This window comes from Aethalodelphis obliquidens, unplaced genomic scaffold (assembly GCF_003676395.1).
Source record: "Aethalodelphis obliquidens isolate GAN/ISIS:26980383/991018 unplaced genomic scaffold, ASM367639v1 scaffold10, whole genome shotgun sequence".
Classification (NCBI taxonomy): Eukaryota; Metazoa; Chordata; class Mammalia; order Artiodactyla; family Delphinidae; genus Aethalodelphis; species Aethalodelphis obliquidens.
In genome coordinates, this window is record NW_020837954.1 from 42270726 (window position 1) to 42296715 (window position 25990).

At 44.6% G+C, this 25990-nt stretch overlaps 1 protein-coding gene across 2 annotated transcripts in view; it reads left to right on the forward strand.

Annotated features, from left to right (window-relative positions):
- The window catches only part of GALNT16 (polypeptide N-acetylgalactosaminyltransferase 16), a 100112-nt gene that overhangs the window by 44594 nt on the left and 29528 nt on the right, over positions 1–25990 (forward strand). For both annotated transcript variants that reach the window (XM_027111610.1, XM_027111609.1), the window contains exon 2: positions 25641–25798. In XM_027111610.1, the coding sequence (XP_026967411.1) occupies positions 25641–25798 (158 nt within the window). The remainder of the gene's footprint in view (positions 1–25640; positions 25799–25990) is intronic.

Genomic DNA, 25990 nt, shown 5'->3' on the forward strand with positions numbered 1-25990 from the left:
TTGAAAGGAGTGGGCGGCCAACTTGGAGTTGACACAGTACTCTGTATTCCACTCCCACACCCTCTCCCTGCCCCACGCAGCCATCCCAGGCACAGATCATACAAAGCAAGAAGTACCAGCTTTGGATCTCCCTCTGGTTCTTCCTGTCAACTCCAATGTTTTTCAACAGCACTCAGGGTGCAAAAAGCTCTTCCTCTGCATCTTTCTCTCTCTCTCTCTCTCTCTCTCTCTCTCACACACACACACACACACACACACACACACACACAGCTTTAGAAGTGCTTGCTGTGTGATGGTGCCCTGGGAATGCTGAGCTAGATTCTATCCCTGGCTCTGTTGCTTTTTTCAAAGTCTATATTTAACCAGTTTGGCCCTGAAGGGAATTAACCAAGTCAGGGCTCCAGTGAGTGCCAGAGGCTTGGGATTACACCAGAGGTTCTGACCTGGAGTCTGAGAATGGACCTCAGGGAGTTTGTGAGCCTCAGAAACCGCCTGCAGCGGCATTTGGGTTCATGTGTGCTTTTTTTTCTTAGGCGAGTCCATAGCTTTAAATAGGATCTCAGAGCAGGTGTGAGACCACTGCCCGACCCCCGCAAAAAAAGGTTAAGAACAACTGCCACAGGGACAGAGTAAGTAGCTTTATGAGCAAGCAGAATAAAAGAATGGCATTCTAGAATCTAAGGAGGGATTCTTAACAAAAAGGACTGAGAGGGGGGACTGTATGCAGAATTTTCTGTGAAAATACCTTCTGAGTCTAGGACAGAGAGACTTCATTAGATCCCCAAAGAGTTCATAACTCCCAAATTGAAGAATCTCAGACATAGAGGCTTAATGATGTTAAAGTACTAATGGCATCTGAGAGGTTAGATATTTCTAATAGCAATTTTTTCAAAATAAACGCATTTAGTTCATCATAGAAAATCTGAAAAAGTCTTCTAGAAATCTTCTAAAAATCACCTATAATCCCAACATCCAGAGATAATAATTTTTTTTTTTTTTTTTTTTTTTTGCGGTACACGGGCCTCTCACTGTTGTGGCCTCTCCCGTTGCGGAGCACAGGCTCCGGACGCGCAGGCTCAGCGGCCATGGCTCACGGGCCCAGCCGCTCCGCGGCATGTGGGATCTTCCCGGACCGGGGCACGAACCCGTGTCCCCTGCATTGGCAGGCGGACTCTCAACCACTGCGCCACCAGGGAAGCCCCAGAGAGATAATAATTTTTTAAAAAAAAAGGATTCTTGGGAATTCTCCGGCAGTCCAGTGGTTAGGACTCTGCACTCCCACTGCAGGGGTCATGGGTTCGATCCCTGGTCAGGGAACTAAGATCCCGTGTGCCTCGCAGCCAAAAAAAGGATTCTTCCAGAGTGTCTGTATCTTTCTCTCACACTCTCCCATTCTCTCTCTCCACATATGTGTGTGTGTATATGCAAACCTAGAATCGTACTGATTTTTTAACATGAATTTTTCTACTTATTATTTTATAGCACTGTCTCCTGTTGTTAAATAGTTTTCTAAAACAGTGTTTTTCAACCTTCTTTTAGCAATGGAACCCTTATTTTCAAACCAAATCTTATGCAAAGGCTAAAATATAAAATAAATAAAAGATGTGATGTTCTAGCTAAAGCATAGGGAGAGAAGAAACACAATTTGAAAGCCCCTGCTCTAAAAATACAAGTTTTAATGGCTACATAGTGTTCTATTATATGAACGTGTAGGGTGGCCAGATTTAGCAAATAAAAATACCAGATGTCCAGGTAAATTGGAATTTCAGGTAAACAATGAATAATCTTTTAGTATAACTATGTTCCAATTTAAATTTCAGATAAACAACAAATATACTTTTTTAGAATAAGTATATCCCATGCAATATTTGGGATATACTAAAACATTTTAGAAATTCTTATTTAACTGGGCAACCTGTATTTTACATGGCAACCTTATCATGTGCCGTAGTTTACCTAACTAAGATCCCATGGTCGGACATTTAGATTATTTCCAATGTTTTACTAGTATCAAAAATATTGAGCGGTATATCTTGTACCCATATCTTTATATATTTATTAGTTTATAACACCTTAGGATCAGAATTACTATACCAAAGGCTGTAAACATTTTAAAGTCTTTCAATACATTTGCCAAGTTGTTTCCCCCAAAGGAATGTACTCTCGAGGGCTGTGTATGCAAGCAGCTGTTCTAGGAGGGGTTAAACATGCGTCAATCCATTATTAGTGGCGTATGTTAGGTGGTTATTCTGCCCCTACAAGACCCTGAGACATTAAGGTTCAAAGCTGGCAAATTTGATCCATGGGCTCTGGGATTAGCCAAAGGGGGCTGGTTAGCTCAATAGCATCTGGGTGCTTGGGGTCAGGGGTCCAAGTTGATAAGCAATAGGGTAGAGACGTACAGGCCTATAAAAGGAGAAGGTGTCACCAGGATAGACTTCACCCACAAGAAGTAAAGGAAGCTGCAAAGAGCTAGGCCCATTGTAAGGCATTATTTTAAGTAAGCAGCCTTGCGTTCCCTAAAGACAACCATTCCAAGCAGGGGAAAGGCTACAGAGGAAAAAATCTCAAAGGAGTTTTTTCTACTTGAAAAATAAAAATTACCTAAACATAGTAATAACCGAAAGGATGGAAAATCACTCATAATCTCCCCATCCTAACAAATCGCTGTTTTTATTTTTTGATATGCCTTTCTTGTCAAGCTCCATAATTTTTACATAACTGCAATCACAGAGTATATACAATTTTTATCTTGCTCTTTCCTCCCATTATTTTTTAAATTTATTTATTTTATTTAGTTTTATTTTTGGCTGCGTTGGGTCTTCGTTGCTGTGCACAGGCTTTCTCTAGTTTCAGTGAGCGGGGGCTACTCTTCATTGCGGTGCGCCGGGCTTCTCATTGCGGTGGCTTCCCTTGTTGCGGAGCACAGGCTCTAGGCGCGCGGGCTTCAGTAGTTGCAGCACGCAGGCTCAGTAGTTGTGGCTCGCGGGCTCTAGAGCACAGGCTCATAGTTGTGGCACATGGGCTTAGTTGCTCCGTGGCATGCGGGATCTTCCTGCACCAGGGCTTGAACCCATGTTCCCTGCATTGGCAGGCGGATTCTTAACGACTGCGCCACCAGGGAAGCCCCTTTCCTCCCATTATTGTGCAAGTAATTTTCTGTGCTGCTACACAGGTTTCATAGCTAATATTGCTAATGTTATTTTTTCTTGATTTCACAAGTAATAATTATTCATTAAGACAAATTAGAACATCTAGATAAAAATGGAATCACAATGCACATATTAATTTGTAGCCTGTTGTTTTTTTTCACTTAACTGTGTATGGCGAACATCTTCCCATGTTAAAAAAATACATTTCTACATCTTTTAAGATAGTTGCAATGTATACTGTTGGTGGGGGGGTGTACCAAAACTTATTGAACCAATTCCCTGTTACTGGAAGTCTATGGGATTTTCCTCCACCATCTTTTGCTATTGTAAATGGAATCCATTTTTAATCATTTCCTTAGGACAGATTTCTAAAATTAAATCATATGTGCACATCTTTTTCAGACTCTTGATACACACTGGTAAGTTTACCTCTAGAAGATTTGTACCAGTTTATACTCCCTCTAATAACATGAAAGAGTGTATTTATTTCCCCCAGCCTATGACAGTTATAGTAAAAGGTTGCCAAATATTCTTTTTAGTTGATGGAACATAATTTACTTAATCTTTTCTCTGCTGTTGACATTGGATTGTTTCCAAATTTTCATTCTTATAAATAAGACTGTCATGAACATCTTTATGCCAGTATTTGTCTATAATTAATTATGTGGTTAAAATAAGAATCCTAGATGAGAAGGCATATTTACACGTCACTCCCTTCTTCCAAAGGTTAAATTTAAATCTTCTGGGTATGTGGGAGATTTGGGGCCCATTTGGTACCCTGCCATGACTAAGGGAAGATAATGGACAGAATAAAATAGAAAAGGCCATGTGCCAAAAGATATAGCACTAAAAATGTACTGCCAGACTGTTTTCCAAAAGGGTACTAATTTAATAACCATTCTGTTGACTTAAAAATTAATATAATCCTCAAAGATATTAGTCAAGGGAGAAAAGCACTGTCTGCCATTTACCCACCGTAATGTCATTTCCTGCAAATGACTCAAACCACAATAAAACACACATTTCTGTCCCTCCTGGGCCCAAAGCTAGCATGTCCATCTGCCTAGCTCCTGCACGTGGCAGAAGCCACAGTGGGGGTCTCAGGTTCACCCGCTTCCTGCAGCTCCCCCATTCTAGAGGTCCTTTGTATTCTTACTTCCTGTTCAAACCCAAGGCCCCAGAAGGAGCAAGTACCATTTTGGTGACACTTAATCAGAGCTGCTGACCATTCCTCCAGCTCCCTCGGAACCTGGATCTCTGGGGAATAATGTACACACCTTCCTAATGTGAAAACACCCCCCCTGAGCACCTACCATGTATCAAGGTCACCTATGAAGACGCTCTTGGCTCTCTAGAGGGCCTCCGTGATCTGCAATAAATATGTCTTGAAAATGATGAGGTGAATGGATGTAGTTATAGTTCATTTAATGTTCAAGATGGAAGAGGCCTCAGAGGCCATCTTGTTCAACCCCCCTCCTTTTATACAATCATTTAGTGAGGGCCTCCCATGGCCCGGATGTGATGTATCTTACTGAATACGCTTGACACCTCTGGGTGGTAAGTATCATCACCTCCTTTCTGCAGGTGAGGAAACTGCTATGCTCAGAGGTTAACCCAGGCGCTGCAGAATGGCTTGTGGGCTAGCTAGCCTGAGGGGCTCCACCGACAGCCCTTCGAAGCCCTCCTTGGCCCGCCCACCCCTTTCAACCAAGTTACTAAGTTAAGCACTCAACACCAGGCACTTTTCAAAGGTTGCAAAAGCTTAAAATGGACAAAATGAAAAGGAAATGACACCCGTCGCCCGTGAACCTCCCCACCAACCTCTTCAGAGTGTACTTCTCTGGTCGGTACCTGAGATGAGGTTAATGGCCCCTGGCCAGGATTTGCCCTGCACCCCATTTTCAGTTGTTAGACTCACGCTTTGGGGAGAAATCAGGAGAAACCCAGCTGGCTCTCAAGCATTACCTGAATGATGGATTCACCTGCAACAACACCCCTATCCCTGCTCTCCCCCGACCTTACATATTCTCTCTTCATCTGGCTCTTGATTTGTATCCTTTGTAATAAACTGGTAACCTAGCGAGTTCTCTGAGCTGCTCTAGCAAATTAATTGAACCCAGTGAGGGGGTTGTGGGAACCTCTGGTTTTAAGCCAGTAGGTCAGAAGCACAGGTAACAATGTGGGCTTGCAATTGGCATCTGAAGTGGAAGGCAGTCTTGTGGGACTGAGCCCTCAACCTGTGGAATCTGATACTACCTCTAGGTAGATAGTGTCAGGATTGAGTTGAATTATCGGACACCCAGCTGGTGTCCAAGAATTGCTTGTTGGTGGTTTGGGGGAAACCCCAGCACACCTTGGATTTGGGTCCCAGAACCCTTTATCTGTCTTTATTACAGGGGTCTCAGCTAAGAATTCAGAAGGGCAGAAGGAAGATTATTTTTCCTCCCTGAAACTTCCCTTCCCGTCCTCTCCATCTGGTACTTCTGCCCCTGGTTGTTACTTCTGCCCCCAAATGTTACAGCTGAGGAAGGGCTTACTTTTCATCAATTTATTTATATCTGAGATTCACTTTGAAGATGTTAATGTTGATGATGACAGTAATTAGCTCAACTCTTTTAGGTAGAGAGGAATTAAGCTTCATCTGGTTTTTAAAAATAATTTTATTGTAAAAGAATAAGTACTTATTTACAAAAAAATTCAGATTTGTATAAACAGGTAAAATTCTTTAGTCTTCCAGCCCACTCCTGCGCCGCCTGCTGGAGGTGACCACTGTTTAGCAGTTGCCGTGTATTTTTGCAAACAAATCTATGCATGTAGATATGCATGTTTTTATGAACTCTTTATAGGAAATGAATCACAATATTCATACATAACCTATTCCTTCTAACATTTGTTCAGAATTCTACTGTAAGGATAAACTGTAATTTATTTAATCAGTTCTCTACTGATGGGCATTTAAATTATTTCCAGCATTTTAAATAAATACTACTGTAATTAAGATACTTGTATATTTAAAATTCTCATGTGAGTTTAATTATAGAGTTAATATCTAGAAATGTAAGGTGATCATATAATCTATCACGTAAACTAAGGCAGATTCTAATTCAGAGGGGCTCCTGAGAGCACAGGTATATACTGAGACTGTCTCAGGAAAACCAGGTATGTGTTTATACAAAATTGAAACTTCTACTGAGTCAAAAAGTAGCATTTAAAATGCTGATGTTGTCAGGCTTGGTCATACCAATTTATAATCCACCAACATATAAGGGCTTCTGTTTCTTCAAACTTTCAAAATACTGAGCATTATAGTAATAATTATTTGCGAATTTACCAAATTAGTAAGAAATTGTATCATTTTAACTTGCATTTATTTAATAATCAGTGAAATGTTGAACATCTGTCATTTATTATTGGCCATTTGTATGTCATATATATATTTTTTAATATTTATTTATTTATTTGGCTGCATTGGGTCTTCATTGCTGCGCACAGGCTTTCTCTAGTTATGGCGAGCAGTGGCTACTCTTCACTGCGGTGCACGGGCTTCTCATTGCGGTGGCTTCTCTTGTTGTGGAGCACGGGCTCTAGGCGTGTGGGCTTCTGTAGTTGTGGCACTAGGGCTCAGTAGTTGTGGCTCGCGGGCTCTAGAGCACAGGCTCAGTAGTTGTGGCGCACGGGCTTAGTTGCTCCGTGGCATGTGGGATCTTCCCAGACCAGGGATCGAACCTGTGTCCCCTGCATGGGCAGTCGGATTCCTAACCACTGTGCCACCAAGGAAGTCACAGTATGTCATATTTCTATGAACTACTTGTTCATATCCTTTATGGCTACATTTCTGTTTTTAATTTATAAGAAATTGAGCCCTGGAAATTAGGTGGCATCTTTTTTTATTAATTGAAGTATAGTTGATTTACAATGTTGTGTTAACTTCTGCTGTACAGCAAAGCAGCTCAGTTATACGTAGATATACATTCTTTTTTATATTCTTTTCCATTGTGGTTTATCTTAGTACATTGAAGATAGTTCCCTGTGCTATACAGTAGGACCTTGTTGTCCATCCATTCTATATGTAATAGTTTGCATCTACTAACCCCAAACTCCCAGTTCATCCCTCCCCCACTCACCCCCACTTGGCAACCACAAATCTGTTCTCTATGTCTGTGAGTCTATTTCTGTTTCATAGATAGGTTCATTTGTGTCATATTTTAGATTCCACATATAATTGATATCATGTGGTATTTGTCTTTCTCTATCTGACTTACTTCACTTAGTAGGATAATCTCTAGGTCCATCCACGTTGTGCAAATGGCATTATTTCATTCTTTTTTATGGCTGAGTAATATTCCACTGTATATATGTACCACATCTTCTTTATTCATTCATCTGTTGATAGACATTTAGGTTGTTTCCATGTCTTGGCTATTGTGAACAGAGCTGCTATGAACATAGGGGTGCATATATCTTTTTCTTTTTTAATTTTTTGAAAATTTATTTTTTGGCTGTGTTGGGTCTTCGTTGCTGCATGCGGGCTTTCTCTAGTTGCGGCGAGCAGGGGCTACTCTTTGTTGGGGTGAACAGACTTCTCATTGCGGTGGCTTCCCTTGTTGCAGAGCATGGGCACTAGGCGTACAGGCTCAGTAGTTGTGGCGCACAGGCTTAGTGATTCCGTGGCATGTGGGATCTTCCCAGACCAGGGCTTGAACCCGTGTCCCCTGCATTGGCAGGAGGATTCTTAACCACTGTGCCACCAGGGAAGTCCCGGGGTGCATATATCTTTTGGAATTATAGTTTTTCTGGATATATGCCCAGGAGTGGGATTACTGAGTCATACAGTAGTTCTATTTTTAGTTTTCTGAGGAACCTCCGTAATGGCTATGCCAACTTACATTCCCACCAACAGTGTAAAGAGGGTTCCCTTTTCTCCACACCGTCTCCAGCATTTGTTGTTTGTAGTTTGTCTACATTCTTTTGAATTCTTGGTTCTTATTGATTCATAAGAGCTCTTTGTATATTAAAGAAGTTAGTTCTTTGTTTGGCATATATTTGGCTAATATGCTTTTTTCCCAGTGTGATATTTGTATCTTGACTTTCTGGTGTTTTTAGTCATAAAATCTTTAAGTCTTTATGTAGTTTTTTTTTTTTTTTTTTTTTTTTATTTATTTATTTTGGCTGTGTTTGGTCTTCATTTCTATGCGAGGGCTTTCTCTAGTTGCGGCGAGCGGGGGCCACTCTTCATTGCGGTGCGCGGGCCTCTCACTGTTGCGGCCTCTCTTGTTGCGGAGCACAGGCTCCAGACGCGCAGGCTCAGTAGCTGTGGCTCACGGGCCCAGTTGCTCCGCAGCATGTGGGATCTTCCCAGACCAGGGCTCGAACCCGTGTCCCCTGTATTGGCAGGCAGATTCTCAACCACTGTGCCACCAGGGAAGCCCTTTATGTAGTTTTTAAAATAACATTTGAATTTCATGTCCAAGATTGTCAAAAAGCAAGAATAAAAAGTAAACAGTTTTTTCTTTATACTTCTTAGTTTCTTTTTTAAATTAAAATTTTTGGGCCACCTAGAATTAACTTTGGTTTAAGAAATGAATTCAGCTTTATTTGTTTCCATGTTGTCTAGTCACTTTTCCTAGCATCATTCACTGAATAGCACATCATTCCCTTCCCCCTGCCATTTGAATTGCAACTATATCTTATGCCAATGCTTCATATTTACATGAGGTCTATTTCTGATCTCTCCATTTTCTTCTATTGATCTGTTTGGTTTTATGCCAGTAGTATCTTGCTACATAAAGCCTGCAGTCTTTGCTGTGTCTTAATATCTGTAGGTCTATTTCTCATCTTTATTTTTTTTCAGATTTTCCCTGATTGTTCACTCATGTTTAAGTGCTCCCAGCTGAATCCTTCCTGTCCCCACCACCGCCCCTCTCACTGCCAACACAGTTGTTTTTTGTTATTTAAACAGATTACACTGAGTTTGTAGATTAAGTCAGGGAGGATTCATACCTTAATATCACTAAAACTTTTTCAAGAATGAGCTATGTCTTCCCTTTAAGATTCTGTTTAGCTACAGGCTGGCCATCAAGGAAAACATGGATGAGCATATATAATACGTGGCTCATTTAGATTACATGACAACGCAGGACATAGTTGTTTGTTGTTGCTCATTAACAACGTATGGTTCGGTGCATTGTGCAAAACTGCAGTGAATGTGGTACATAAGATCACATTTCCATGGATCCCAGCACATGCATCTGTGATACGCTGTGCTCAGATGATCTGTGTCTCTGATTTCTCATTGAATAAAGCTGCGTCTTTAGCATATCCCAGAAGAAGTCATCAAAAGGGCTCTATTGGTTAAAAAATATTAGTATTATCCCTGTTTCCAGATTTTTACGGCCACTTTGTATATTGTACCTAGATAAAATGCTGGGCTGCAGGGGAGGTGAGAGTCCAGAGCATGGTCCTGTGGAGGGGACAAGTTGTACCTGTCCCAGCAGTGGCCCTTGAAGAAAGTTGCCCACGAGGCAGGCTGCTTTTTCCAGTTCCCCTTCCCAGCCTCCTTTTTCTTTATGTTTAACCTGATTTTAAAAGTCTGCCTTGTTAAAGAAGATGTGGCACATATATACAATGGAATATTACTCAGCCATAAAAAGAAATGAAATTGAGTTATTTGTAGTGAGGTGGATGGACCTAGAGTCTGTCATACAGAGTGAAGTTAGTCAGAAAGAGAAAAACAAATACCGTATGCTAACACATATATATGGAATCTAAAAAAGAAAAATGGTCATGAAGAACCTAGGGGCAAGACGGGAACCTAGGGGCAAGACGGGAATGCAGACTTACTAGAGAATGGACTTGAGGATATGGGAAGGGGGAAGGGTAAGCTGGGACAAAGTGAGAGAGTGGCATGGACATATATACACTACCAAATATAAAATAGATAGCTAGTGGGAAGCAGCCACATAGCACAGGGACATCAGCTCCGTGCTTTGTGACCACCTAGAGGGGTGGGGTAGGGAGCGTGGGAGGGAGGGAGACGCAAGAGGGAGGAGATATGGGGATATATGTATATGTATAGCTGATTCACTTTGTTATAAAGCAGAAACTAACACACCATTGTAAAGCAATTATACTCCAATAAAGACGTTAAAAAAAAAAAAAAAAGTCTGCCTTGGGAATTCCCTGGCGGTCCAGTTGTTAGGACTCTGCGCTTTCACTGCTGAGGGCCTGGGTTCAATCCCTGGTCAGGAAACTAAGAACCCACAAGCTGCACGGTGTGACCAGAAAAAAAAAAAAAAGTCTGCCTCTGTCATGCTTTATCCCATTGATGGGTCTAACCTAATTGTTTAATTACATTAGTCATGAACCACAGGTAAAGTACTTCTTAACATGACCCACAATGCCAATAGTGTACTGCATCAGCCACTACACAGATTTGGCTCTCTGTTCTGAAAAGTGTTACAAACTGAGGTGCCCAGCCCATGCTCAGGGCCTTGCTGAGTGCTAATGGGTTGAATTTTATCCTGGCCCAGCTGGTCCCGACCTCAGCGTTGAGACGGGAGGCTATTGCTGCCTTCAAAATTGTCATACTCTTTATGTTCTATGTTACATGGCCCATTATTGCTTTTATTTTTTCAGTTAATATCTGACAGGTTCAAGTTCAATAGATTCTGAATATGAAACACCAGAAGTGCAACGATAACTTACAAACATTGACATATTACACCTGTGTGACTAGAGCAGAACGGGGTGGTGACCCCCACCGTATGTTGGCCAAGAGGGTGTGTGTTGGGCCTGGGGAGCCCTGAGAGCTGTCACGGCAGCTCTTTCTGCTGACATCCTTTCTCTCAGCTGCAGAGCGTGGCCGTGTTGTTTGGGGGATTGAGAACGATCCAGCAGACAAGAACCTGAAGGGAAATCAACTTTGTCCCCCTTTTGATGTGACTGCAGCTCAAGGTCACCAGGACCCTGGAGGCATCCCTGGCTGGAAAGACCAAGCAGGGCCTGGGCTGACCTGAGGAGATCTGGTTATGTGCTGTTTTGGTCTGAGTAATACAAACTCTTACGCTTTCCGTTTTTCTGTCTTCTTTCTAGCCGTAAGCAGAGAAGTGTTTCCATGCTCATGTTAGGCCAAGAGATGACAGCACTGGGCAGGTCCCCATCAGAGTCATGAACTGATGCTTTGAACCCTGAGCCCAGGAGGGAGGCCGCCTCCGGCCTGCACTTGTCAGGGCCTGGTTGTGGAGCTGAGGGACTCAGAGTTGGAAGTGGGGTGCCAAGCACATCTGGCCCAGAGTAGTCTGAAGGCACACAGAGGTAGCTTTGTGTTTAGGCTTTCCAGACGGACCGCCTCAATTCTAGTCCCAGCCCAGCCACTCAGCAGCTGTGTGACCTTGGGCTTGTTGTTTTACCTCTCTGGGCCTCAGTTTCCACCTCTGTAAAATAAGGGTAAGAAGAGCACCTATTTGGCAACAAGACTACTTGAAGATAGAAATAAGCACCTCGTATAGCATCCAGCTTATGGTAGGCCCTCAGTGAGCAGACAGTATCAGTTCAGATTAGAAGAGGCCTAATCTTTCCTCATGTTCTGCGGCAGCTGTGGCTGGGAGGGTCAGGCAGAGATCTAGTACCCTTCACAGACCCAGGAATGCTCTACTCAAGCTGGGTAAACTGATAAGCAGGTGGAAACTGAGCTATCACACCACGTATTCCTAGCATGGACCACCTTCAGAATCCCTCCATCCCTACATGGCCTCTGGGCTGGGTAGAGAGTGGGAAATGAGACTCAGAGAGCTTGACTGGGCCTGGAAGCTTCCTGGATCTGAACACAGGTGGTCTGGAACAGTGGGCCTGATGCCTTGTCCCAGCCTTAAATAGAGGATCCTAGTTGGCTCAGATATCTAAGAGGATGGGAAACGTGCCCTCTCTCTTTCTTGGTGAGATCACCATAGCCACTAGAACTCCTTCTTGGTGAGACCACTGGTATCATAAAGCTGTGCAGTCATTAGCACCCTGGAGAAGTCAGGTCATGGTGGGAAATCTAACTGGAAGTTCAAGGTGGGCCTCCCAGGCAGCCCCTACCTTGCGCTCCTTGGTATGAAATTGAGCTAGAACCTCCCAGGCCTGTGAGCATAAGTGTTGCAAGGTGGGATTTCTATAGTAGCCTTGGGGGCTCTAGCTGAGTTGCAGCTGGCTCTGCTGATGGTGAAGCTCTGGGTCAGTACAAATAGAGGCCAGAAAACCAGACTCACGGTGAGGCTCCTGGGAAGGGGTCAGGGGAGATGGCCTAGGTCCCTCCTCGCTCTTGGTCCTGTGATTTTAGCAGCCCATGACTAGCCGTCGCTCACCACCCTGCATCCATTCGAAGCAGCTGCTCAGCCTTGGTAGCACATTGGAACACCTGGAGAGCTTTAAGAACCCCTGATGCTTGTGACCCACCCCTAGAGGTTCTGATTTAATTAGTCTTGGGTGGGGCTTGGACGTCAGGATGTTAAAAATCTTCCCACGTGATTCTAATGTACAGCCAGGGTTGAGAGTCACTGCTAAAGAGACAGGCAAGCTAATGATAATTAATATATAATTTATGTGCCAGTTACCATGCTAAATGTATTATCTATATTATCTCCTTTAATCCTCACCCTAATCCCCATTTTCCAGATGAAGAAGCATGCTCAGAAAGGGTAGGTGACTTTCCAAGGCCAGAGAGCAATAAGCACTGACATTTTATCCCAGGGCCATGGGATTTCAAAGCCCAGGCTGGTAACCCCTATGACAACTACTTTTTTTTTTGCGGTACGCGGGCCTGTCACTGTTGTGGCGTCTCCCGTTGCGGAGCACAGGCTCCGGACGCGCAGGCTCAGCGGCCACGGCTCACGGGTCCAGCCGCTCCGCGGCATGTGGGATCTTCCCGGACCGGGGCACGAACCCGTGTCCCCTGCATCGGCAGGCAGACTCTCAACCACTGCGCCACCAGGGAAGCCCTATGACAACTACTTTTGAGGCAATGTGTAAAGGAAGATGGGGACATATCTGGGGCAGGCCCTTGGTAACCTTAGGTGAGTTCCGCCTGTGCCCAAGCTGAGGTTGCCAGCCTGGTGCCGCCCCTGGCATCTTGTCTGGTTGAGCAGGGGCACTGGCTGTCCAAGAGGGGTTGGCTGCTTCCGCAGAACCCAGCAGCTTGCGGGGAGACCCAGGGGACCCACCTTTTCACACGGGAGAGGTGGAACCCAAGCCTGTGCTCTCCGAGATGGTGACTCATGCTCTGTTTCCCAGCTCTCCTGATGAATGGCAGTCTTTCAACTTGGGACACAGCATCAGATGAAATTTTTGTCCTAGGGGAGTCGGGAGTGGTTGGGAATCACATTTTGTTCGCCAGGTGTTTGGCGTTTAAAGCAGACTCAGAAAAAAAAAGTCAGGAGTCATCCATAAAATAGGACCAGAGCCTTTTTATTTGCAGTTTCAGTGACTTTAGTGAAAGGCAAACAGCAGGTACCTGTTTCACTGGCAATAAAAGGAAATTGGGCAGCAGTCGTTTAAAAGGGGTTCGAGTTGTTTAAATCTGAAATTTAGGGGTCCATGTGCGCATAGGTTCAAAGAAAGTTTACAAGGCTTGGGGATTTGGGTTGGACTGTTTTTGATGAAAATGACTTGGAAAATATTGTCCTTTCTTATTTTCGACCTTCCCCTTGGCTGTTGGTTTCCTAAATTTAGCAGTCAAGAAGAAATAAGCAAATCTAGCTGGAAAAAAACTGATACAAGTCAGGCAGGTTTCATAGTTTAATCGGAGTGATTGACTGAAGATAAAAGTCTCTAAGATGAGAAATAATTCTTCCCATTTTATAAAGCAGAGTCATTATTTCAGCTTAAAAAATTTCAGATGTGATTGACCTTATTGGACATGGAAGTGCTGGATTTGACACTTCCTGAAAAGACAGACTGGTGATGGTGAGGAGGCAGCTGCCTAAACGTCACCAAGAACTCTCGGCAGGAGGCTGGAGGGCTGTGGGAGCCTCATCAGGCTGGCACTCACCATCTTCCCAATGCTTGTTCCTCACCATGGCAACCCAAGGACCTCTTAAGTCGTTGTCCAGATGGAACCCCCTCCTGCCCCCCGCCCTTCCCAAAGCCTGGCCACAGCCCTGCCTGCTGGACAAGGCTAGGAATGCCTCACCTGGCTCTGGGCTCAAGTCCCTGGGCCAGATGCCAGAGAACAGCCTGAAAATCTTGGCATGGATGGCTTTCACCCACACTGTGTCATTGCCATTGGTGGCTCATTTATGGGTTTTTGGTTTTGATTTTTGTTTCTTACTTCTGGAGAATGGCTTGCTTTTCATTGAAAGGACCGAAGGACTGACATCTCAGAACTTTTGGTTATGAGAGAAGAACAGCCAACTCAAACTAGTTCAAGAGAAAAAAAAAAGGACAGATAGGTAGTTAAATAGTTATTACACATTTATTTAATTTATTTATTTACTTTTGGCTGCGTTGGGTCTCGCAGGCTCTAGAGCACAGGCTCAGTAGTTGTGGCGCACGGGCTTAGGTGCTCCACGGCATGTGGGATCTTCCCGGACCAGGGCTTGAACCTGTGTCCCCTGCATCGGCAGGCGGATTCTTAACCACTGCGCCACTAGGGAAGCCCCGGTAGTTAAATAGTTAGATAGACAGATATAGAGAGATAGAAAAGCCCCGAAGTGAACTTGGATCAGATATAATTGGCTCCAGGGACCCCAAACAATATCATTAGAGCTCTTTCTTTCCATCTCTTGGCTCTGATTCTTTCTTCTTGGTTTCATTCTCCAGACAAGATTTCTCCATGTGAGGGGCAGGAAGACGCTCGCCTCCCAAGCTGACCAGTGCTGACAAAAAGAGCTCAGTTTACAGAAAAGTCTCAGGGTGGATTCTGATTGGCCCCGATTGAGTCAAATGACCGTTCCTGAACCAGTCCCCTGCGTCTGGGAGTGCAGTGACAAGATCACCCTAGCCTGGGTCTTGTGCCCACCCCATGGTGGTGATTGAGGTGTTGGTGGGATGGGAAGACAGTGATTAACAGCCTTGCCAGGAGCATGTGAGTGAGGAGGTCCCTAAGACGAGCAAAACCACCCTCACCTTCTTGGTCCACTTCAACTCCAAGCGTGTGTGAGCTGAGTGTGGGGAGCGGGGGAGGGGGGCAGGGGGGCCAGGAGATGCTTGTCGGCATGACAACTCATCACTCACATACTCATTAGCCATTGTTTTCCGGTCGCATGGGGCACTGTTCTGGGCTTTGGGGTCCAGCATTAAACAAAACAGACAATCCCTGCCCTGGTGAGGCTTATATTCTTGTAGGAAGAAGGAGTCAAAAAGATAACATTAATAACAAAAGTGCACATCGAACATCCGATGATGCTACGTGCTATAAGGAAAACCAAAGCAGGCGGGAGGATGGGGAAGGCGAGGGTGGGGCTGAGGCCACAGTTTCACAGATGGTGGCTGGGGAAGGCTCACAGAGGAGCCAGGTTTGAGCAGAGCCCTGCAGGGGGTGAAGGAGGGAGCCATGCAGACAACTGGGAGAAAAGCCTCCCAGAAAGGAAGCAGAAGGAATAAAGGGGCTAAGGAGAAGGTGCTGGCAGGCTCAAGGAACCTCAGGAGGCCAGTGTGGCTGGAGCAGAGCTAGGCAGGGGGCAACAGTAGAAGCTGAGTCCAGCGAGGTGACAGGGCATCTGCTCCTGGGCCGCTGTGAGCTCTGGGGCTTGTGCCCTGAGGGAGAGTGAAAGCCACCGGAGGTCACGTGTGGTGTCAGAGGATCCCATTTGTCCACTGTGGTTTTCTCCCCACTTGATTGTAAGTAAGGTGAGAGCAGAGACACTGTCTAGGTATCCATTCCTTCATTCACTCCGTATTCATTCCTTTTTTCAGTAAACATCTGCTCAATACCTACTATGTGCCAGGTGCTAGGAGCTCACTATCTAGTGGAAAAGAAAGAGAAGCACAGATGTCAGTGCCATGTGGTATAAGAATTCCACAGACAGCCCCAAATGCCCTCACCCCCTCCAGAAAGGACAGCAGTGCGAGTCCTCCTATCCAGTGGCTCCGACTGGCTCCAAGCCCAGGATCTCGGGTCTCAGGCTGATCCAGATATATCTCCTTATGGTCCCGCAGCCTAGAGCCAAAGGATGTATTTACCCCTCACCGATATGCTTAGTAAGCAGTGTGGCTGGGAGAACAGGATCGCACAACACACTTCCCCTTTGGAAGAGGGGAGCAGGGAGGCGGCATTCACTGGCCACCAGTGCCTGGTGCCTGCGCCATCACCGGACTCCTGCCCCAGCCGGGGTGGGGTGGGCGAGGTTCCATGGCCAGTTCTCCAGCTACCCGTGATCTGAGTTTGAGAGTGGAGGTTTCATGATCCTCCATGGCCATGCCTGGCATGGGATGGGGGAGGAAAGGGGAGTGACCTAGATTCCTAGATTTCTCTTCTGGGGGCCATACTTTTTGTTTATTTTCATCCTCCCAGCTTCTTGCACAGTGTCTGCACAAACTAGACTTTCAGTAAATAATCTGTTGGTTTAACACTAGTGGCATGTGCATAGGACACTGCCTGTGAGACCCAGGGCGGGGGTCTGCTTCAGGCTGTGGAGCATGGGGGAGGGCACTAGGGGTGACCCCTGGATTTGTCACCTGGAGGACCAGCAGGGTGGGACTGCCCACCTCTGCAACAGGCAGCACAGAAGAAGCAGCTGCTTTGGGGATGGATGAAGAATTCATTTTGAGGCATTGAGTTAGAGGTAGCCACTGGGACACCCAAAGGCCTGGAAGTCTCAGAATCAAAGACCAGGGCCAAAGGGAAAGGAGAGTTCAAGAACTGGAGGGAAATGAGCTGTGGTGTGGGTGTGTGGATAGATATCAGGTAGAAGAGCTCAGGGCAGTGACTGGGGTGAGGCCAGAGAGGGACTGGATAGAGGGGTCACATCCTATCCTGCCTCGGTATCGCCTCCACTCCGCTGCCGCAGGGCCAACTGATGTTTCAGCTCTAAACCCCGGGGATGCTGGGTCAACGTGAAAGCAGAGCTGAGACCTCTGGGAGGGAGCAGACCCTTGTGCCCTTCTTCACAAGGTGTGTCACAGGTGAAGGGTCTAACCTCGGAGGAGGGTTGGACCATCAGAGGCTACAGGTCTGAGGGAGGGAGAAGCAGACGCATCTTTGAGGATGTCTAGCTCAGTTTTGAGTTCCTGAGAGGAACTTCTCTAGAGATGCTCTTCCACAGCCTTCTCTGTGGCCCTGAAGAGGCTTTGAATGAGGCGCAGGAAGGCAGCAGGCTGGGGATGGGGACAGTGTCAGAACCATTTCTTCCCCTTCCTGGCACATAGGTGGTGCTCAGCGGAGTTTTGCTGAATGAATGGGTGGATGAATGAATGAGCAAGTGGAGTCAAGCCTCTGTAAACAAGTGAATGAATGATCAGGTGATCCTTGGAACTTGCAGAAGGGTGTCCTAGTGTCCGGTAGCTGGTGGCTCTCGATCAATGTTTACTGGGCAATGGATGAGTGTGGGTGGAGAGCTAGGAGGTTTCCTGACCCACAGCGTGGCCATAAGTCCTAAATAAATAAGCATGGTTATTTCTCTCAGTTGACTGGCGGGGTTAATTCATTGGCACGCTCTCCCTTTGGGAGCTTCTGCAATTTTTTTTCTTATTTTAGCTCCTCCACCATCAGCTGGAGGCCGCTTTCCATTTGCCTGATCCCAGGCTAGGTGGACGTGGGGGGCAGAGTTAGCACCCACTCTTTTCTCTGGTGGGAAGGGCACAAAGGAACCCTCATCCTCACTCTCACAGTTAACAGTGTGGGTCCTTCTAGCAATCCAGGATTCAAGCCAGAACCTTCTTCCTCTCTCTCTCCTCCCCACTCCCTCCTTCCTTCACTCCTTCTCTCTATTTTTTTTTAGATGTCCTTACCTTTTTTTTTGTTAATTTTTGAATTTTATTTTATTTATTTTTTTATACAGCAGGTTCTTATTAGTTATCCATTTTATACACATTAGTGTATATATGTCAACCCTAATCTCCCAATTCATCCCACCACCAACACCCCCTGCCACTTTCCCCCCTCAGTGTCCATACTTATGTTCTCTGCATCTGTGTCTCAATTTCTGCCCTGCAAACTGGTTCATCTGTACCATTTTTCTAGGTTCCACATATATGCGTTAATATACGATAGTTGTTTTTCTCTTTCTGACTTACTTCACTCTGTATGACAGTCTCTAGATCCATCCACATCTCTACAAATGACCCAGTTTTGTCCCTTTTTATGGCTGAATAATATTCCATTGTATATATGTACCACATCTTCTTTATCCATTCGTCTGTCAATGGGCATTTAGGTTGCTTCCATGACCTGGCTATTGTAAATAGTGCTGCAATGAACATTGGGGTGCATGTGTCTTTTTGAATTATGGTTTTCTCTGGGTATATGCCCAGTAGTGGAATTGCTGGGTCATATGGTAATTCTATTTTCAGTTTTTTCAGGAACCTCCATACTGTTCTCCACAGTGGCTGTATCAAATTACATTCCCACCAACAGTGCAAGAGGGTTCCCTTTTCTCCACACTCTCTCCAGCATTTGTTGTTTGTAGATTGTCTGATGATGCCCATTCTAAATGGTGTGAGGTGATACCTCAGTGTAGTTTTGATTTGCATTTCTCTAATAATTAGTGATGTTGAGCAGCTTTTCATGTGCTTCTTGGCCATCTGTATGTCTTCTTTGGAGAAATGTCTATTTAGGTCTTCTGCCCATTTTTGGATTCAGTTGTCTGTTTTGTTAATATGAGCTGCATGAGCTGTTTATATATTTTGCAGATTAATCCTTTGTCCATTGATTCGTTTGCAAATATTTTCTCCCATTCTGAGGGTTGTCTTCTCGTCTTGTTTGTAGTTTCTTTTGCTTTGCAAAAGCTTTTAAGTTTCATTAGGTCCCATTTGTTTATTTTTCTTTCCGTTACTCTAGGAGCTGGGTCAAAAAAGATCTTGCTGTGATTTATGTCAAAGAGTGTTCTTCCTATGTTTTCCTCTAAGAGTTTTATAGTGTCCCGTCTTACATTTAGGTCTCTAATCCATTTTGAGTTTATTTTTCTGTATGGTGTTAGGGAGTGTTCTAATTTCATTCTTTTACATGTAGCTGTCCAGTTTTCCCAGCACCACTTATTGAAGAGAGTGTCTTTTCTCCATTGTATATCCTTGCCTCCTTTGTCATAGATTAGTTGACCGTAGATGTGTGGGTTTATCTCTGGGCTTTCTATCCTGTTCCATTGACCTATATTTCTGCTTTTGTGCCAGTACCATATTGTCTTGATTACTATAGCTTTGTAGTATAGTCTGAAGTCAGGGAGTCTGATTCCTCCAGCTCCGTTTTTTTCCCTCAAGACTGCTTTGGCTATTCGGGGTCTTTTGTGTCTCCATACAAATTTCAAGATTTTTTGTTCTAGTTCTGTAAAAAATGCCATTGGTGGGCTTCCCTGGTGGTGAGTGGTTGAGAGTCTGCCTGCCGATACAGGGGATACGGGTTCGTGCCCCGGTCCGGGAAGATGCCGCAGAGCGGCTGGGCCCGTGAGCCATGCTGCTGAGCCTGCGCATCCAGAGCCTGTGCTCCGCAATGGGAGAGGCCACAACAGTGAGAGGCCCACGTACCACAAAAAAAAAAAAAAAAAAAAATGCCATTGGTAATTTGATAGGGATTGCATTGAATCTGTAGATTGCTTTCGGTAGTATAGTCATTTTCCCGGTATTGATTCTTCCTATCCAAGAATATGGTATATCTCTCCATCTGTTTGTATCATCTTTAATTTCTTTCATCAGTGTCTTATAGTTTTCTGCATACAGGTCTTTTATCTCCCTAAGTAAGTTTACTCCTAGGTATTTTATTCTTTTTGTTGCAATGCTAAATGGGAGTTTTTCCTTAATTTCTCTTTCAGATTTTTCATCATTAGTGTATAGGAATGCAAGAGATTTCTGTGCATTAATATTGTATCCTGCAACTTTACCAGATTCATTGATTAGCTCTAGTAGTTTTCTGGTGGCATCTTTAGGATTCTCTATGCATAGTATCATGTCATCTGCCAACAGTGACAGTTTAACTTCTTCTTTTCCAATTTGTATTCCTTTTATTTCGTTTTCTTCTCTGATTGCCGTGGCTAGGTCTTCCAAAACTATGTTGAATAATAGTGGTGAGAGTGGACATCCTTGTCTTGTTCCTGATCTTAGAGGAAATGCTTTCAGTTTTTCACCATTGAGAATAATGTTTGTCTTATACGGCCTTTATTATGTTGAGGTAGGTTCCCTGTATGCCCACTTTCTAGAGAGTTTTTATCATAACTGGGTGTTGAATTTTGTCAAAACCTTTTTCTGCATCTATGGAGATGATCATATGGTTTTTCTTCTTCAATTTGTTAATATGGTGTATTACTTTGATTGATTTGCATCTATAGAAGAATCCTTGCATCCCTGGGATAAATCCCACTTGATCATGGTGTATGATCCTTTTAATGTGTTGTTGGATTCTGTTTGCTAGTATTTTGTTGAGGATTTTTGCATATATATTAATCAGTGATATTGGTCTGTGATTGTCTTTTTCTCTAGTATCTTTGTCTGGTTTTGGTATCAGGGTGATGGTGGCTTCATAGAATGAGTTTGGGAGTGTTCCTTCCTCTGCAATTTTTTGGAAGAGTTTGAGAAGGATGGGTGTTAGCTCTTCTCTAAATGTTTGATAGAATTCACCTGTGAAGCCATCTGGTCCTGGACTTTTGTTTGTTGGAAGATTTTAAATCACAGTTTTAATTTCATTACTTGTGATTGGTCTGTTCATATCTTCTATTTCTTCCTGGTTCAGTCTTGGAAGGTTATACCTTTCTGAAAATTTGTCCATTTCTTCCAGGTTGCCCATTTTATTGGCATAGAGTTGCTTGTAGTAGTCTCTTAGGATGCTTTGTAGTTCTGCGGTGTCTGCTGTAACTTCTCCTTTTTCATTTCTAATTTTCTTGATTTGAGTCCTCTCCCTCTTTTTCTTGATGAGTCTGGCTAATGGTTTATCAATTTTGTTTATCTTCTCAAAGAACCACCTTTTAGTTTTATTGATCTTTGCTATTGTTTTCCTTGTTTCTATTTCATTTATATCTGCTCTGATATTTATGATTTCTTTCCTTATGTTAACTTTGGGTTTTGTTTGTTCTTCTTTCTCTAGTTCCTTTAGGTGTAAGGTTAGATTGTTTATTTGATATTTTTCTTGTTTCTTGAGGTAGGCTTGTCTTGCTATAAACCTCCCTCTTAGAACTGCTTTTGCTGCATCCCATAGGTTTTGGATCATCCTGTTTTCATTGTCATTGGTTTCTAGGTATTTTTTGATTTCCTCTTTGATTTCTTCAGTGATCTCTTGGTTATTTAGTAACGTATTGTTTAGCCTCCATGTGTTTTTTTTTTTTACTTTTTTTTCCCTGTAATTGATTTCTAATCACATAGCATTGTGGTCAGAAAAGATGCTTGATATGATTTCAATTTTGTTAAATTTACTGAGGCTTGATTTGTGACCCAAGATGTGATCTATCCTGGAGAATGTTCCATGTGCAGTTGAGAAGAAAGTGTAATCTGCTGTTTTTGGATGGAATGTCCTATAAATATCAATTAAATCTATCTGATCTATTGTGTCATTTAAAGCTTGTGTTTCCCTATTGATTTTCTGTTTGGATGATCTGTCCATTGGTGTAAGTGAGGTGTTAAAGGTCCCCCACTATTATTCTGTTACTGTCGATTTCCTCTTTTATAGATGTTAGTAGTTGCCTTATGTATATTGAGGTGCTCCTATGTTGGGTGCATATAGATTTATAATTGTTATATCTTCTTCTTGGATTGATCCCTTGTTCATTATGTAGTGTCCTTCCTTATCTCTTGTAACATTCTTTATTTTAAAGTCTGTTTTACCTGATATGAGTATTGCTACTCCAGCTTTCTTTTGATTTCCATCTGCATGGAATATCTTTTTCCATCTCCTCACTTTCAGTCTGTATGTATCCCTAGGTCTGAAGTGGGTCTCTTGTAGACAGCATATATATGGGTGTTGTTTTTGTATCCATTCAGGGAGCCTCAGTCTTTTGGTTGGAGCACTTAATCCATTCACTTTTAAGGTTATTATTGATATGTATGTGTCTATGACCATTTTCTTAATTGTTATGGGTTTTTTTTTGTAGGTCCTTTTCTTCTCTTGTGTTTCCTACTTAGAGAAGTTCCTTTAGCATTTGTTGTAGAGCTGGTTTTGTGGTGCTGAATTCTCTTAGCTTTTGCTTGTATGTAAAGCTTTTGATTTTTCCGTAGAATGTGAATGAGATCCTTGCTGGGTAGAGCAATCTTGGTTGTAGGTTCTTCCCTTTCATCACTTTAAATATATTATGCCACTCCCTTCTGGCTTGTAGGGTTTCTGCTGAGAAATCAGCTGTTAACCTTATGGGAGTTCCCTTGTATGTTATTTGTTGTTTTTCTCTTGCTGTTTTCAATAATTTTTCTTTGTCTTTAATTTTTGCCAATTTGATTACTATGTGTCTCGGCATGTTTCTCCTTGGGTTTATCCTGTCTGGGACTCTTCTGTGCTTCCTGGACTTGGGTGGCTATTTCCTTTCCCATGTTAGAGAAGTTTTCGACTATAATCTCTTCAAATATTTTCTCAGGTCCTATCTCTCTCTCTTCTCCTTCTGGGACCCCTATAATGCAAATGTTGTTGCGTTTAATGTTGTCCCAGAGATCTCTTAGGCTGTCTTCATTTCTTTTCATTGTTTTCTCTTTATTCTGTTCCGTGGCCGTGAATTCCACCATTCTCTCTTCCAGGTCACTTATCCGTTCTTCTGCCTCAGTTATTCTGCTGTTGATTCCCTCTAGTGTGTTTTTCATTTCAGTTATTGTATTGTTCATCTCTGTTTGTTTGTTCTTTAATTCTTCTAGGTCTTTGTTAAACATGTCTTACATCTTCTCGATATTTGCCTCCATTCTTCTTCTGAGGTCCTGGATCATCTTCACTGTCATTATTCTGAATTCTTTTTCTGGAAGGTTGCCTATCTCCACTTCACTTAGTTGTTTTTCTGGGTTTGTATCTTGTTCCTTCATCTGGTACATAGCCCTCTGCCTTTTCATCTTGTCTATCGTTCTGTGAATGTGGTTCTTGTTCCACAGGCTGCAGGATTGTAGTTCTTCTTGCTTCTGCTGTCTGCCCTCTGGTGGATGAGACTATCTAAGAGGCTTGTGCAAGTTTTCTGATGCGAGGGACTGGTGGTGGGTAGAGCTGGCTGTTGCTCTGGTTGGCAGAGCTCAGTAAAACTTTAATCCACTTGTCTGCTGATGGGTGGGGCTTGTTTCCCTCCCTGTTGGTTGTTTGGCCTGAGGCCACCCAACACTGGAGCCTACCTGGCTCTTTGGTGGGGCTAATGGCGGACTCTGGGAGGGCTCACGCCAAGGAGTACTTCCCAGAACTTCTGCTGCCAGTGTCCTTGTCCTCACAGTGAGACACAGCCACCCCCCCGCCTCTGCAGGAGACCCTCCTACACTAGCAGGTAGGTCTGGTTCAGTCTCCTATGGGGTCACTGCTCCTTCCCCTGGGTCCCAATGGGCACACTACTTTGTGTGTGCCCTCCAAGAGAGGAGCCTCTGTTTCCCCCAGTCCTGTTGAAGTCCTGCAATCAAGTCCCGCTAGGCTTCAAAGTCTGATTCTCTAGGAATTCCTCCTCCTGTTGCCGGACCCCCAGGTTGGGAGGCCTGACGTGGGGCTCAGAACCTTCACTCCAGTGGGTGGACTTCTGTGGTATAAGTGTTCTCCAGTTTGTGAGTCACCCACCCAGCAGTTATGGTATTTGATCTTATTGTGATTGCACCCTTCCTACTGTCTAATTGTGGCTTCTCCTTTGTCTTTGGATGTGGGGTATCTTTTCTGGAGTTCCAGTGTCTTCCTGTCGATGATTGTTCAGCAGTTAGTTGTGATTCTGGTGCTCTCGCATGAGGGAGTGAGAGCATGTCCTTCTACTCCACCATCTTGAACCAATCCCCTCCTTCCACTCATTCTCTCTTTCCTGCAATGGATTGCGAGTCTGTGGGGACCCATCTGTCCAGTCCCCGGCATGGCACCAAATAAGAATATCACAGTGCGGCAGTGCAGCTGTTGTCACCATCCTGAGTATGTGTGTGACACAGGGCTGGGCCCAGTACACACGAGGAAACCTCCCTCACTGGCTGTGACCTCAGGGAGCTCAGGGACTGGTTACTAGGAGGCATGAACACTACAGAGAGGCAGCCCTAGGAGACAGGCACTCCCCGGAACCTTTGCATTCCTGTCCCATGAGGCTGGGAGCTAGGCTCTCAGGGGAATGTGGAGGCCCTGGGCTGCTGGTGGATCACCCAACACATCCATGTCCTCTCCACAGGTCGAGCTGTCTTCTTGGGACTGTCCCTCTAGAGACTAGGCCTGTGATGGAGTTCTCATGCAGGGATTCTGTGCCTAGACAACTCTCACCCACCTTCCTGCTGCCCCTGTGGGCCCACAGCTGCTGCCCGGGCTGCTGGTCCAGTGGAAGGGGCGGAGTCGAGATGCACTCACCGTGGATGATATTTCCAGGCAACATCCGGCTGGCAGTGTGTTTCAGATAATGAGATGTCAGCATCCATCCACTCACCCATGCGTCTCAGATGTATCTTTCCCCAGTGACTTTCATGGGGGGACTTTGGGAGCACAAAGCAGGGTGTGGCTAAGAGGAGGGAGGCTGGGCCATGGCATCTGTCATCCATCACTCCCCAGCACTTAAAACCAGGCTGCCCGGGAGGTCTGACGTGAGCTATTTCAGCAGCAAACACAAGTCCCAGAGAAGATGCGTCACTGCCCGTGCATTTGCATCCTAGCAGCTCTGGCATTAGCCTGTGAGGGCCCACCTGACCTCACAGGTGGTTCTCTGGGCAGCATCTCGTCCCAGCATTGGATGTTTTACTGATCAGGCACCTCCTTCATGCCTAGCCCAGTGTCAGGCCCAGGTTTATCCCTAGGAGACTGTCATTCTGCAGGTTGCTTGGTGACCTCTCAGGACACCTCATCTTGGGGGTCAGGTGCCCTCCAGGTGTCACCATCTCCATATCCAGCGAAGAGCCCTGGTCAAGAGTGTGGGCTTCAGAGTCAGAACAACCATTTTGACTCCAGAAACCTGTGACTCACTAGCTCTGACCTTGAGCTTTTTTATTAATAGGTTTATTTTTTAAGAGCAGTTTTAGGTGCACAAAATTCAGCGGAAGGTACGGAGAGTTCCCATGTACTCCCTGCCCCCACACGTGGGGGTACCGTCACGAGCCTCAGTTTCCTCATTGGTGCAATGGGGAAAATAACGATCTCCTGCTCACAGGTACAAATGAGGTAATGCAGTTGGGTCCTACCGCGTCGTAAGTGCTTACCACACAGTGGCTACTTTATCCTCTTGCCTGTGGCCCCTCTGATGCTGACCTTTGTCTCAGGTGACAGGAACACCCTCGAAAGGCTTTGATGAGAAGGCGTACCTGGCAGCCAAGCAGCTGAAGCCTGGAGAGGACCCCTACAGACAGCATGCCTTCAACCAGCTGGAGAGCGACAAGCTGAGCCCTGACCGGCCCATCCGGGACACGCGCCATTACAGGTGTGGCCTCCATTGTGCCGGTGGAGAAAGAAAGGTGGAGGGAAGGGCCAGCACCAGTTGGCTTTTCTTTCAGTCATGTGGATTTAAGAAATGAGGAAGATTTCCTCAGACTCGGTCCAGCTCTTGAGACATTCAAACCCTTACCATCTGTCGTTTTCCTGACTCATCTTTATTTCATTGACCTCCTGAGAG